Source organism: Cnephaeus nilssonii, assembly GCF_951640355.1.
Source record: "Cnephaeus nilssonii genome assembly, chromosome: 8".
Classification (NCBI taxonomy): domain Eukaryota; kingdom Metazoa; phylum Chordata; class Mammalia; order Chiroptera; family Vespertilionidae; genus Cnephaeus; species Cnephaeus nilssonii.
In genome coordinates, this window is record NC_137079.1 from 22,171,966 (window position 1) to 22,186,336 (window position 14,371).

Below are 14,371 nucleotides of genomic sequence, written 5' to 3' on the forward strand. Positions count from 1 at the left end.
TCTATCCGAGTACTAAGCCGCTGGCCTTTAAAGACTGACAGTTGGTAACACACTAGTTCTCACTCAGACTTTTCTTCAGATGTTCCCTCCCCGGGCCGTTCCCCGAGGGCAAAAGGTAACCACGAAATAAGGAAACATCAGTCAACCTGAAAGCCCCCATCAAGCCTCCATACGTAAGTGGAGGCTTCTGAGGATTATAGGTAGGGAGCAATCTTATGCCAAGCCTGGCTCCCAGCACACCTGTGTGATGCAATTACTGATTATTTAAGCTGACAAATCACCTAAACAAAGGATGTCTCTCTTCTTCCAGAAGTGTGTTTTGACTCGATTGATATTTTCCATAGATTACAATAGTTCAGAAAGCATCACCACAAAAGAAGAGGGATACCAAGATTTTCTTGTGGCTTTTTCTGTCTGCAGTTATCCAAAACCTGGTGCTATGTGGGTTTAAAGCCTTGTTCCACATGAACTCCCCATTCTGAGTAGTATTGGTACCAAGATGATTCTTAAATTGACACAAGAAGAAAAGGCCAGCTCTTTCTTCTCTACTCATGTGGGTGGGGGAAGAGGAGTAGCAATGATGACTACTCTTTGACTTTGTCCTCACTCGGATAACTTCTTCTCAGACGATCTTCCCATCTCTGACAGGTTCAGGGAAGCAGATAATGCAGGGTCCTTAAGAGTGAAAGAGAAGCATTTAACTTCCAAAGCACTCGTTACAATGTTATTTTTTATCATAATACCGAGTGCTAAGTGACCAATAAAGGTTTCCTATCCTAGTGTGTTGAAAGGATTCCTAGGTCGAATGTGGGTTTTGAAATAAGAATGGCGTGATTGCGTATCAACATGTGCATGCGAAGTAATGACTCATGTGTCAGCTTTTCCCACCTCAGTGCAGCTTCATGTTGCTCATTTTATTATTAAATTGCAAATATTCTTGCATGTATCCTCACGATCACCCTCTGAAACCCTAGTATTATCCCCATCTGCAGATAAAGAAAGTACTTGCTTTTGTATTATTTACAGATTTTGAACTTTACAAATGTTCTAAGAATTAATAATAAAGAAGCCATGAAGGAAAATAAACTAAAAGGTGGCAATGTCCTAGTAGAATGAATTGCAATCTGAGCACCATCTGCAGAAGGGAGAAGGGGATTGTATCATGTGTTTTTTTTCTTAGAGTCCTATAGTGGCTCTACACCTCATCTGTAGCAAGAAGGCTCCCTGGATGCAATATTTTTGGGTAAGATGGGAGGAGTGATGGATTAGAAAAATACAGCAGCAACTCAATAGGTACTTATTTTAAACATACAATATGGTATTGAATCCTCACAATCATTTTCCACCCACTCTCAATTCTACAGAAGGAAATTACAGAGTCTTCTATAATTGACCCTCTTAGAACTAGTGTGTAGCTAAGGACCCCAGCTACTCCCTGGTTAAGGGCTTAGAAATATCTCAGCCATTAGTTAAGTTCCAAAATATCTTATGAACAGATATTATTCCAACTCACTAAGATTGCTATGCTATTGCAGGGGCAAAAATAATGCCAAAGACCACCAGCATGAGGGAATCCCATTCGACAACAATACGTGGTTTTGTTTCAAGGGAAGAATCAAGTACGAATAGCATCTTGAGCTGTGCCGAAGGGTAAGAGCCTCAAAGAACTATGGTCCCCTCTGGCTTTCTGAGAATCCCGGGGCAATAAAAATTCGACTGAAACCAGAATATTTGCTTTATCAGCTTCTATACTGACCAATGGAATTGTTTCTCACCAACATGAATTCATCCCTACTTCTCCCAATATCATTAAACTAAGTAAATATACCTCCCCCAATAGTCCTGAGATAACTTATATGATAACCAAAGGTTATGTATGCAGTTTCTTTCAGATTACCTTTCAAGCACTCTAGAGTGTGGGTTGGGATGGCATTTCAACTATTTCCAAATGGCTTTTTTTAGTATTACTATATCCCCCCTTTCCAACAAATTGATGATGAAATTGTCTTTGTTTCAGAATCTGCAAAATAGGGTCAGTAAATTCTGCCCTCACCCCCCTTTTCCTACAGCTCTTTAATACATTAAAACCTTGATTAACTAGAATGCAGGTTTGGAGGGGGAGGGTTATATGTCTAGAGATTTTAAATAGAGGGTTGATCTAAAAATAATATTACTATAAACTTTATTATGAATAACTATCATATGTTCACAACATTATAGTTTAGTAGCTATCTGATACCAAGAAAATATTTAATGCTTGAAAAATGTGATTGTATTCCATTAAATACTGTATTATAAGCAGAGCATAGTCATTATGCTCTGGCATTATATAAGGTAAGTTCAAATGCTGGCTCTAAGCTCTATGATCTTGGACAAGTTGCTTAACATCTAGGTGCTTCAGTTTTGATATCTTAAATAAGTATAATTCTCTATAGGATTTTTTGTAATGAGATTAGGTATTTAAAGCACTTTTCTTGACTCTTGGCTGAGGTAAGTGCTCATTTAATATTACTTATTATTGCAATTATCAATTATTATATCTAAGAATGTGTACAAAATTGGATTGAATATGTAATACGTGCAGAACCTTCCAAATATGTGGATTTTGAGATAAATCCCTGATCTTGTTTTTGCTATAATTCACCTCTTTCTTATAATATAAGAAAACTCATCCTTTTGTTTAACTAAGGATCCCAGATTGGTGGGTCGATTTAACAGAGGTTTTACTGTACCTATTCTACAGGGGAAGCAGGTGTTAAATGTCTGAGCCACCAAAGGTGCCACCACTTCATGTCTGCACTAGGAGGAATATCAAAGTCCTAGGAATTTTAGTTTCTACCTTTCTTTGCCTTTTATGCTAGGATTTTATGACTGAGATAATCTGTGAGAAAGGATTAAGAACTGTTTAGAGGATAGGCCCTGTGGAATTTTGTGAATTTATACTTTGCCTCACTCTTAATGACAGCTACAGACTAACAAGGGGACTTGCAGATCTTTCTATTTTCTTTTAAAATGGTTGGTACAACAAATACATATCTATCAACAAGTGAATCTAAAAATCAAGTGAATAAAAAATCTGATGAACAGAATAAACTGGTGAATATAATAGAATCGGGGGCATAGAAAGGGAGTGGACTGACAATTCTGAGGGGGAAGCGGGTGTGGGAGTGAGGGAAGAGACTGGACAAAAATTGTACACCTATGGATGAGGACAGTGGGGGGGTAAGGAGAGGGGGTGGGGTGGGTACCAGGTGGAGGGGAGTTATGGGCGGGGGGAGAAGGGGAAAAACTGTAATAATCTGAACAATAAAGATTTATTAAAAAATAAAATGGTGGGTAAATAGATATTTATTGAATGTCTCTATGTGCTAGGTCGGCATTGTGCTTGATGTGTTTGTAGATATAGAAATCACGTTTAAACTCCAAGGCAATCTAGTGGGTAAACAAGACAAATTCATATAAAGTCAACCAGAGGCCAGATAAGACAGCATTTCAAGTGCCGTATTTATGATTCTAGCAGAAGGTCAAAGAGGAAGAGGTTATAGATTGTTCCAAAAAGTTTCTTATGGGAGATGGGGTTTGGGAAGGTAGATGAGAGTGGGAATCTCAACTCCTCGAAGGATATGACATGGGCGAGGCACAGGGCAAACATGGAACCCTCCATGTACCAGTTGATCTGATGAAAAGTAAGAAGTAGTCCTGACTGGTTTGGCTCAGTGGATAGAGTGTTGGCCTGCGGACTGAAGGGTCCCAGGTTCGATTCTGGTCAAGGGCATGTACCTTGGTTGTGGGCACATCCCCAGTGGGGGGTGTGCAGGAGGCAGCTGATCGATGTTTCTCTCTCATCGATGTTTCTAGCTCTCTATCCCTCTACCTTCCTCTCTGTAAAAAAATCAATAAAATATATTTTTTTAAAAAAAAGAAAAGAAAAGTAAGAAGTAGAGTGCTGTGAGAAATAACATCTAAAAATCCTTAAGAATACATTATTTACTATTGATATTGTGTGTGTGTGTGAGTGTGTGTGTGTGTGTGTGTGTGAACATTATGTCTATGTTAATGCAAAGTTGTTACAAAGTTCAATTGGAAAATTGTTTGGATAGTGTAAAGACAATCTGTTCCAACCATGTTTATACTTTTATTTACTCTTTGTATATCTTTTGTGATGATAGAGGATTGGCAATTCATGGATAATAAAAGCCAGAGAAAATCCTTAAATGTAATTTTAGTCATTCAGGTTCACTGACTTTTCCCACTATCCTTTAAGACAGCTATAAAAACAAAATAATTTAATTTATTGTTATTTTTTCCATTGTCTTTAATTCCCCCATTGTCTGTGACAAATAAAAAAAATAATCTAAAGCAGGTATCTACAAGGAGAATTGATCCACACAGCCTAATCTATCCACAGACTGGGCCTATCAGCCTTATATCTGGCTGGATGATCCTTCAATGTGCTTTAAAAACCCATAAATAAGGTAGGAGATAGTGAAAGTAACCCATCCAGATAATCTTTATGATGATGCTTAATTTGCTTAAACCTCTTAATTTAAAAGCAAGATAGGTTCACATTTACTAGAGACTTAAGAAAAAACATGAATCACCCTGGCTGGTGTGGCTCAGATGGTTGAGTATCCTCCCATGTACGGTTCAATTACTGGTTAGGTTAGGACACATGCCTGGGATGTGAGCTCGATCCCCAGTAGGGAGCATATAGGAGGCAGCCAATTGATGTTTCTCTCTCTCCCTCTCCCTTCCTCTCTCTAAAATAAAAAAACAAACAAACAAAAAAAAAAAACTTAAAAAGCACACAAACAAAAACACTAATCAGGGCCATACTGCTGATTAGACAGTGGTGTACCCTTAGATAAGTACCATTTGTGAGTGAATTTCTGTGATACTTCATCAGTGGAGTTGATTAACTTAGCTGATTTAAATACATTGTTAATGAGATCAATGGCAGGTGCTGCCCCCACTTTGTACTATAGAATAGAGTGGCTTTTTAAATATATGTACACTAGAGGCCTGGTGCACAGATTCGTGCACCAGTGGGGTCCCTCATCCTGCCCTGCACCCTCTCGCAACCTGGGACCCCTTGGGGGATGTCGGACTGCCGACACTGGAGGGGTGTAGGAGCCCGCACTGCTTAGCTCATCCTGGCCCTGCTGCTCAGTAAGCTCACTGAGCAGTGCTCCCACTGTGGGAGCGCACTGACCACCCGGGGGAAGCTCCTGCATTGAGCGTCTGCCCCTGGTGGTCAGCGTGCATCATAGCAACCGATCGACTGGTTGTTCAGTTGCTTAAGCTTTTATATATATATAGATTTTTATTGATTTCAGAGAGGAAAGAGAATCATACATTGGCTGCCTCCTGTCCTACTGGGGATCTAGCCTGCAACCTAGGCATGTGCCCTGATAAGGAATCAAACTTTGACTTCCTGGTTCATACGTCTATACTCAACTATTGAGCAACACCAGCCAGGCAAATAGGGTGGCTTTTTCTTTTGTTTTGCATTTTTATTTTTTAAAGGGTAAAGGTAACTCTAGCCAGAAAATTGGCAAACATAAGTAATGGGTAACAACAATGAGTGATAAAATGGCCTTGATAGCTTAATAGAGACAAGTAGGCATTATTCGGGTAGGGGGCGGGTGTCAAATACACGATCTGTGCTACTTGTGATCCATTTTTTTGGATTTCTTAATAGTATTACATTCACATACCAAAATCAACATAATATTATTTATAGTTTTGCTGACAATGGGCCTAATGCTTTTAGAGTTGTTATCTTCAGGCCACCAGTGGGTTTTCTGGTCAGTTCAGAAACTGTAATTTTCTATTCTTAGTACTTGAAGCCATACAGACAGCTCTAACTTCTACAACAGTTACAGTCCAACATTTCATTACATGCCTGGTGTCTCTCCTTTCCCACAGAATAAGCAACGTTATAAATAACAGTTAGGTTCTTAGACTAGCACACAAATTCTATTTAATAGATGATAGTTGAATATATATTTGTTGAATAAATAAACACTAGGTCTATTCACCTGAGTTCTGTGTCTTTAAATCAATGGGTTATGTAATATGAGAGAAGATGAATATTTCCTCTTCCTTTTCAGGGTGATAAAATTAGATTTATGCCAAACATTTTTTTTATTGAGTTTACAGTAAGAGAGAGAGAGAGAGAGAGAAAGGGAGAGAGAGAGAGAGAGAGAGAGACAGAGAGAGAGAGAGAGAGAGAAACATTGTTCGGTTGCTTCCTGGATGCTCCCTGACCAGGGATAAACCTGCAACCTGAGTATGTGCCCTGAGCAGGAATGGAACCTGTGACCCTTCGGTGTACAGGACGATACACCGAAGCAACTAAGTCACACTGGCCAGGGCAGACCTTGAAACATTTTATGATAAACAAAAATGCATCTCAACCATTCCTAGAGCCCCTTTGCTTCCAATTTCTTTATTCTGGTCACCCTACTTTGGGTGAGCTGAGGGGGTTCTTAAATATATTATAAAATCTATTTTATCTTTTCACAATTATTTATTATTCTCTGCCTCTTCTTTATCAAAATTCACTTCTTTAGTAAAACAGATTTTAATTGGATATTAAAAAGAAAAGAATTAGATACAACTAATTTAAGTCACGGTATGACTGACCAATAACACAATATCCACATCAAGTCATTCAGTATTTTTAATAGTGGGTGTTTATAAATTCAAGTAGATATTGACAGATATTTAACCAGTGAAACAAGGACAGGCAGACATTTCCAAGCAGCCTATGTTAGATCTGGGCCAGGAAAGGAAACCATTTCTAAGAGAAAGGTTTGTCTTCTTTGAGTATATCAGCCCTTCCCTCGCATTTCTCCCTCTGGGTCTGCTTAATTCAACTCCAATAGACTATATTGAAATCTGAACACACTTTCCCACGTAACTTCCCTTCCCACTGTGTCTTTGTGAAACTTATAGCCAAGGTCATATTTATAATATCAGCTTCTCTATGCTCTTCATATTCGTTCAGAAATACCAGAGACCATGGATGTTATTTATTTTTCTCTCTTTTCTGATGTCCAAGCCAGTCATAGCTCTTTAAAGGTAAAGTGGCCCACAAACATCAGTCATGAGGATTGTCACCATAGCAGGCATAAGCCCTAGATGACCATTCTCTTTAGGGTTCTTTTCTCTCTTTTTTTGCTTTTTACAAAATTATATTTTTATTTAGTCCAGAGAGGAAGGGAGAGGGAAAGATAGAAACATTAATGATGAGAGACTCACTGATTGGCTGCCTCCTGCACACCGATTACCAGGGATCAAGCCTGCAATCCAGACATGTGCCATGATGGAGAATCAAACTGTGACCTCCTGGTTCATAAGTCGATGCTCAACCACTGAGCCACACCAGTTGGGCAATTCTCCTTAGCTCTTAACCTTCAGTTTCTTCATCTGCAAAATAGAAATAATATTAGAACCTAAGCAATTGAAATATTGTGAGGGTTGAATGAAATAAAACAGATAAAGTTTTTATGTAGCGCCTAACACAAATTGAGCAAGTGAAAAATGGTTCATGTTGATGTCATTCTGTTCCCCCATTCCCCTCTGCCAACATTTCATTGGCTCTTATATTTCCACTAGAGGCCCGGTGCACAAAATTCGTGCATGGGGCGGGGTGTCCCTCAGCCTAGTCCCAAACTGCCTGCCTGCCTGATTGCCCCTAACTGCCCCTCCCCACCAGCCTGGTCACCCCTAACTTCCTCCCCCACCTGCCTAGTCGCCCCCAACTCCCCCCCCCCCACCGGCCTGGTCGCACCTCACTACCCCCCCCACCCCCCCCGCTGGCCTGGTTGCCCCATGCAGCCTGCTGTTCGGTCATTTGGTCGCCGCTCACTGACCCCCCTGCTGGCCTGGTTGCCCCACGCAGCCTGCTGTTTGGTTGTTTGGTCACCCCTCACTGCCCTGTCTGCTGGCCTGGTTGCCCCACACAGCCTGCTGTTCGGTTGTTGCATGAGGGTGTTCCGACCAGTTTGCATATTCCTCTATTATTAGTATAGATGCTTTGAAACCAATATTTTTTTCACATTCAGAGGGAGAGGGTTTGAAGTTTAAGTTCTTCCAAAATTTCACTCTCTTCTACTCACCACTCATAGGCCATCAGCTACATGGAGCATAACAATAGGTTTTTTGTGAAGATCTATAATGCAGTGCCTCATTCTGGTTCATTCACTTTGCCACCTCCAAGGCTGCCTAGAGCTTGCCATTTTCCCTCCAGAACATTCCTTTTCTATGGCAATTCCAGCTTCTTCCTTGGATATTTCTCAGTGCCTTCCAGCCCAACTGATCCCATGGAAGATTTCACTTTCTGAGAAAATTACAGTCCACTCAGAAGGACTGCCAGGATATCCTCTCTCAGGCCAGAAGCATGTTAGTACAAGAAGTGTCCTGACACTAAGGGCATGGAGAAATCCATCCAACTGGCAGAAGTGGTTTCTCTTCTGGGACACCCACTCCCAATGCTTTGTAATTTATGCCCAGGCAGGACTCCTGAGACATTTGTTCTTGTGACCTCTCACTTTTAGGCACTATGCCCCGCTCCACCACACACACACACACACACACACACACACACACACACACACAGTTCTCTTAGGAAATGAAACAGGACCCTTCTTCCATTTTTACTCCCAGTTTTGCACACTTTATTGAGCACTATGCCCCGGATGATCCCAGCAAGAGAAACCTCATCTTTTAGCTTCTGTGATGTCTGAACTCTTACTGAGGACCAGTTTCCAGGGTCTTTCCCTGGGGCAGAATATTGCAAAGAAATTACTGCACATGGTCCTTCCCTATTCACGAACATCTGTCTGAGCTTTCTACAGAAACTGATCTTATGAGATCTGAGCAGGCACTTTTTCCCCCTTCTTTTATATCATGCTTTTAAATTACTTTCCCTCTCAGCAAGCATACACTTTTCTATTTGAGTAAAATATAGTCCATAACTGGGAAATCAAAAGCATGCCATTGGTATGAAGTTTAATAAGCATTTTATCAAGTTTCACTACAAATTTCAAAGAAAACAATTAGACACTATGTATTCATAAACAGTTGCAGTAATAGGTATGAGGGTAAGGATAGAGATAGACTTACACATACAAAAATGATATTTTTAAGCGCAACCAGCCTGAGTTCCAAAGACAGGTTAGGGTGGCAGGGGTTGTAGAAGAATAAAGAATTTTGAAAGAATGAGTAGGTATTTTCCTTTAGACCAGTGGTTCCCAGTGTGGGGCACATGCCCCACAGGGTGGCAATTTGATATTTAAGGGGGGGCAATTTGAGAATGAGTTATTAACAGTAAATTTTTTGCATTTCTTATGGTTCTAGAGGCCTCAGATATAGTATATGAATATATATTGTGACATATTTATGTATTTCAGTACTTTATATGTGTTTTGAAACTTTATTTGCTATTTTTTTCATATCACTTCATATTATTATTTTTTTAACAATTTCTTAGTGATTTCTTCCTCAGTATTGTAACTGTCCTTTTGCTCTTTTATTTTTCTCTTTCATGGCATCCAGTTCTTTGGAAGCTTGTTGAGACCAAGTTTATGGCTTTTTAGACTTCCTCCAAGTAAATAGTTCACTTTTTGAATAATAAGAATTATAGGTCACAGGGTGGCATCAGGTGGGGCATGGCCAAAAACAGGTTGGGAACCACGGTTTTAGACTCCCCAAATGCCTCTTTTCTAGTTCCTGTCTTGTTCCTATCTAGGCAATAATTGGATTTCTGAGAAACAATGTGCCACAACTCTAGCAAAATACCATATATGTGGGAATAATTTATCAAGTATGTATTGAGTAAGTTATATTTTATATTTAAAAACAATATCTTATTATTACTACTTGAAAATAGAAGACAAAGAGAGCTTCAGGCTTCATAAAAGTGTCTGAAGAATACCATAGAAAATTCAACATATCCCTCCATTACTCTCATCACCCTTACCCTGTCTGTTTGACCAGCTTAGGAGGCTGAACTAAAGGAGAGACAAAGGCCTTTTAAAACCTCTTTGTGATTGTGTGGACAGGTCTGAAGAAAAATGAAGTCAAATTCTCCTAGGACTTGCGGTTATGGAAATTTCCATTGATTTAGCTGGATAGTAAGATGAGGAAGCAGTCTTCGTAACATGGGCATAAAAATCACAGTGTGACAACCGATCATTTACTGAGTGTGGATATTTATTTGCATTAAATACTATGTTTTTACATGTTATCCTTCTTATATATAATCTCCTAAAAGGCAGGGGTGCGACCTTGTCGGTTTGGGGTCATATATAAAAGACCAACTCGACAAGACAAGGTGAAAAATCATGTGAAGCTTAGTCACTGCTTTTTAAGTAAAACTCTGTTCAAGGAATAAGGACATGACTTACATAGTTTCTAGGAAAAATATGTGAATTATGCAATTGCCACAGATTTTTCATTCTCATTTTTTGCCCTCTGTTTGACACCCTATCATCACCCATCTCAGGGACTCACAATTCCTAGCTACTTACTGCCCCCGTCAACATCTATTTGAATTGTCATTGGCAAAAACAGAAGTTTGCAATATTAGCACTTCCACTCAGCTTTTCTTTTTATCAGGGAACCAGGACTGCAGCTAAGAATAGAGCCCTAACTGGGAGATTTCAGGCATCAACCAGAAAGGGAGGTATGATTTTAGGTGATATCCAGTTAAGACCTCATGGGTACACACCCCAAAGCCTAGTGCATGTTATGGCATGTTTATTTTTAGGTTACACAAGAGTGGTCAAGGAGGAGGCCACCCGGTCCTATGACTATAGCATGGGCCCCAGAAGTGGGCTGTCAAGGTCAGATCTCAGCTCTTTGACATCCACACTATGTGATCATGAGCAATTCCCTTATTGTTCTATGGCTCAGGTTTCTCATCTATAAAAAACAGAGGTACCAATCTCACAGGGCCGGCAAGAAGATTAAGTGTGAGACTCTTGGCCAAGTTCCTAGCAGAGTGTAAGCTCTCAATAAATGCCAGACATTATCATGACACAGAAGACAGGATTGTCTACAAAGCAATCAAACCCATGATCTGGAGACTCACCTCAAAGTAGCTTTCTGCTAGTATTTTATGAGCATTCTACATTTGTGGTGTTAAACCAACAGTGTGGGTAGGAGAGAGAGAGGACATAGAGATAAGTGTAATTTTAGTTTAAATATGAGGGGTGGCAAGGCTGCAGCAGAACTCATCTTTAGTAATGTTAGAGGTAGATCCAGCTCCTGTCCCTGATGAAACAGTATGGTCTTTTCCAGGTAGAAATGATTTCATTTTATTAGCCCCCGAGAATATGAGAATTTCTAGCCTGTGTTAGACCCATGCTTGGCTCCTAAAGACCACTCTGGCTTTGATAGTGAAAGTCACGAACAGGACCACAATTGTCCTGAACTCAGCATCAAATATCAGGGATGTTTACTCCGTGTATTATTGGCTTTCATGCAATCATCTATAACTTTTCCTTCAAACTTGCCAAGAACAAGTTAGCTTTTGAGTCTGTAACAGTCCCCAAATATTTGGGAAAATCTTTTTTGCAAAAACAGAAGTAGGAAAAGGCACCTTTAACAAACCCCTCTCCTCTTTACACCAGAACTCCATTCCTTTTCCCTCCCTCCATCCTATCCTGTTCTACAGCTGGCTGAAAAAGGCAAACACAGGCAGGCAAAGCTTCAGGGGCACTGGGTAGCTTTACACCTTAGCAGCTGTCTTCAGCACATACACAGCTATCAGGACAATAAAACATTGCTCAGTGCCTCTACCCCACAACCAATTAGGTCAGCTGTAAATATTGGAATTGCTTAGTAAACATGCTGGGAGATTGTGCTGACTTGTTAATATAAGTGAAAATGCAATTAGATTTATAACACTTTTTTTTCCAAACCATAATTTACATCAACAACAACAACAGAAGAAAAAAAATTCTCTTGCAACCTGCTGAAATATCATTATTAAAATGCACATGAAAAGTCAATTATGCCAGAGGGAGGCATTTAAGAGAAGTGCGTTTCCATACCCTGGGATTACACCGTGGGGATTCCATATTTCTTATGTATTTATTTTTCCCTGAGATCTTTGCTGCTGCCAAATGAAAAGGAACAGATATTTTACTTATTTTACTCTGAAATATTGCTGCAGATAGTGCTAAAAAGTAAACTAAATAACCTGGCTCGCTGGAGACTGGTTTTGCTCTCCTCCAAGCCCAGGGAAAAGCCGAGTCCTCACCGTTCTTCTTTATTTACAAGCCTGCCTCCCCTTAAGCAATGGCCATATTCCTTAAAACACACGGATATTAAATATTTTAACATTATTCTATTTTACACTCTAAACAAGTAGGTTATTATATCCAATTCCATGGAGAACCTTTATGTAAAGATGAGAAACAACCCATTTTTATTTTTTTTAAACATGGAGTTTCCTCTACTCCCAGGGTCAGACTGGGAGTAGAGGTCAGATGTCACAGGTGACACCACTTGCCCTGCCTGGGCCAGGGGACACTGGTATCTGTGTGCTGGGCTGGGCTTTCTCTGCTGCAGGGCCTTTGTGGCAGGTGAGGCTCCAGCCCTCTTCCACAGGCTGGGACTCTAATCCCAGTTCCAACTGTAACTCAGACAGTTTGCTGCCCCTCTGCTTTCTAGTTTCTTCATAATAAAATGTGGGGATTATTATATCACATCTACATTTAAGGAACCAATGGGGAAAAACTAGTTTAAAAAAAAAACATAAAGAAATTTTTATAAGAGAAGCTATCATTTTCAGTCTCAAACTTCTCCTAAAATGTTCAGTTTAGATAATGGAAGAAATTTTTAATACATATTTTTTAGAATTGCTAATGCATATATTGTGGATAAATTAGTCTTTGGAGGAAAATTCTTGTGTTTCGATGCAAGAATTAATAAAGTAAATCACATACACCTGTGCATATCCTATATAATAAAAGCCTAATATGTTTAAGTGCCCGACCATTCCTTCAACCATTCGACCAGTCGCTATGATATGCACTGGCCACCAGGGGGCAGACACTCCAACTGGTTGATTAGCTTGCTGCTGGCAGATTGGGAGGGGGCAAGACAGCCAGACAATCCCTGGAGCCAACCTCCTGTGGTCCCTCCCCGGCCTCTAAAATATTTCTGCTAATTAATTTCTTTTCAATGTGCAGGAATTCCTGCCCCAGGCCTCTAGTATGTATACATAAATATGTATGTATGTGATTCACTTTATACATTTATACTTTACACACCCTTTTACATACATGCATTAAACATATACATATTTATAGGAAGATCTACATGAGTCTGAAATGGAGAGTGGCAAACTTAGACTTTGATTCAAAGTAGTATCTTAATCCATTGGTATGGCTCAGTTATTGAGAGCAATGTGAATGGTCTTCCAACATAAAAATGTTCACAGTTTTTATTTATTTACTCATGTTGTCATTATGATTAATATTTTTATATTCACATTTTATTACAAGTAAAGAACACATTAATATCCCTAGCTCTTAAAATAATATTGCATGGAAAACATTTTTGTACTGATTAGTTAGATTTGCTTCCGCTGAAATATTCTGTGAGATTTGACAGTCAGCCAAGTCTGGTGCCTGGCTTTTGCTCTGTTGCGGGGTAAATCTGAATACTGTGGGACCTTTCTAAAGATCCCTGGTTTCATCTTTTGCCCTCAGCGTAAGTATTTAGCTGTCAGAACCATGGGTAATGTGTTTTCCTTTTTTCTCCCTTGAATTCTGTTTTATTCCTTTGAGAATCCCTTTTTGTGGATCAGCCTCAGAAATCAGTTTTAAGAGACTTAGAGATGGCTTGGAGGGAAAAGACACCTGGGAAGGATTTGTAGGGCCAGTTCAAGTATCTGTTTGGCCTGTGAGCTCAGCCTTCCAGAAATAGTTCTCAGCACCCACTCACCACCCAAACTAATTGATTTCATCTGCATCCCTTAAGTTCACCCAGGAATAAGCTGTGAGGTGTGTGTGTGTGTGTGTGTGTGTGTGTGTGTGTGTGTGTGTGTGTAGAAATCAATGAACCCAGACACGTAAGGCTCTAACTTCTCTGTATGGGTTCTGTTTTGTTTTTTAACAGCTAATTTTTAGGAGAAAAGGGTGAACATATTAAAGTGTAAAACATGTAGAAACCATCCTGGGTGACTTTATATTCATCTGTTTTTCAAAGTCAAAGGCCTATGTCAGATGACTCTTAATCTTAAGGGATATTTGGGACTAAGAAATATGCTGGAGAAATATGTTTTCATAATCCACACAAGCAGATTATCTCTAAAAATCCTGATTAGACGCCTCCCTCCAGAGGGTCTTTC

General features: G+C 39.7%; 1 protein-coding gene across 1 annotated transcript in view; it reads left to right on the plus strand.

Annotated features, from left to right (window-relative positions):
* The window catches only part of KCNU1 (potassium calcium-activated channel subfamily U member 1), a gene marked incomplete at its 5' end in the record, with an annotated part of 122,004 nt that overhangs the window by 54,375 nt on the left and 53,258 nt on the right, over positions 1-14,371 (plus strand). Inside the window, 1 exon segment of the mRNA XM_079779372.1 lies at positions 10,778-10,853. Coding sequence (XP_079635498.1) covers positions 10,778-10,853 — 76 coding nt within the window.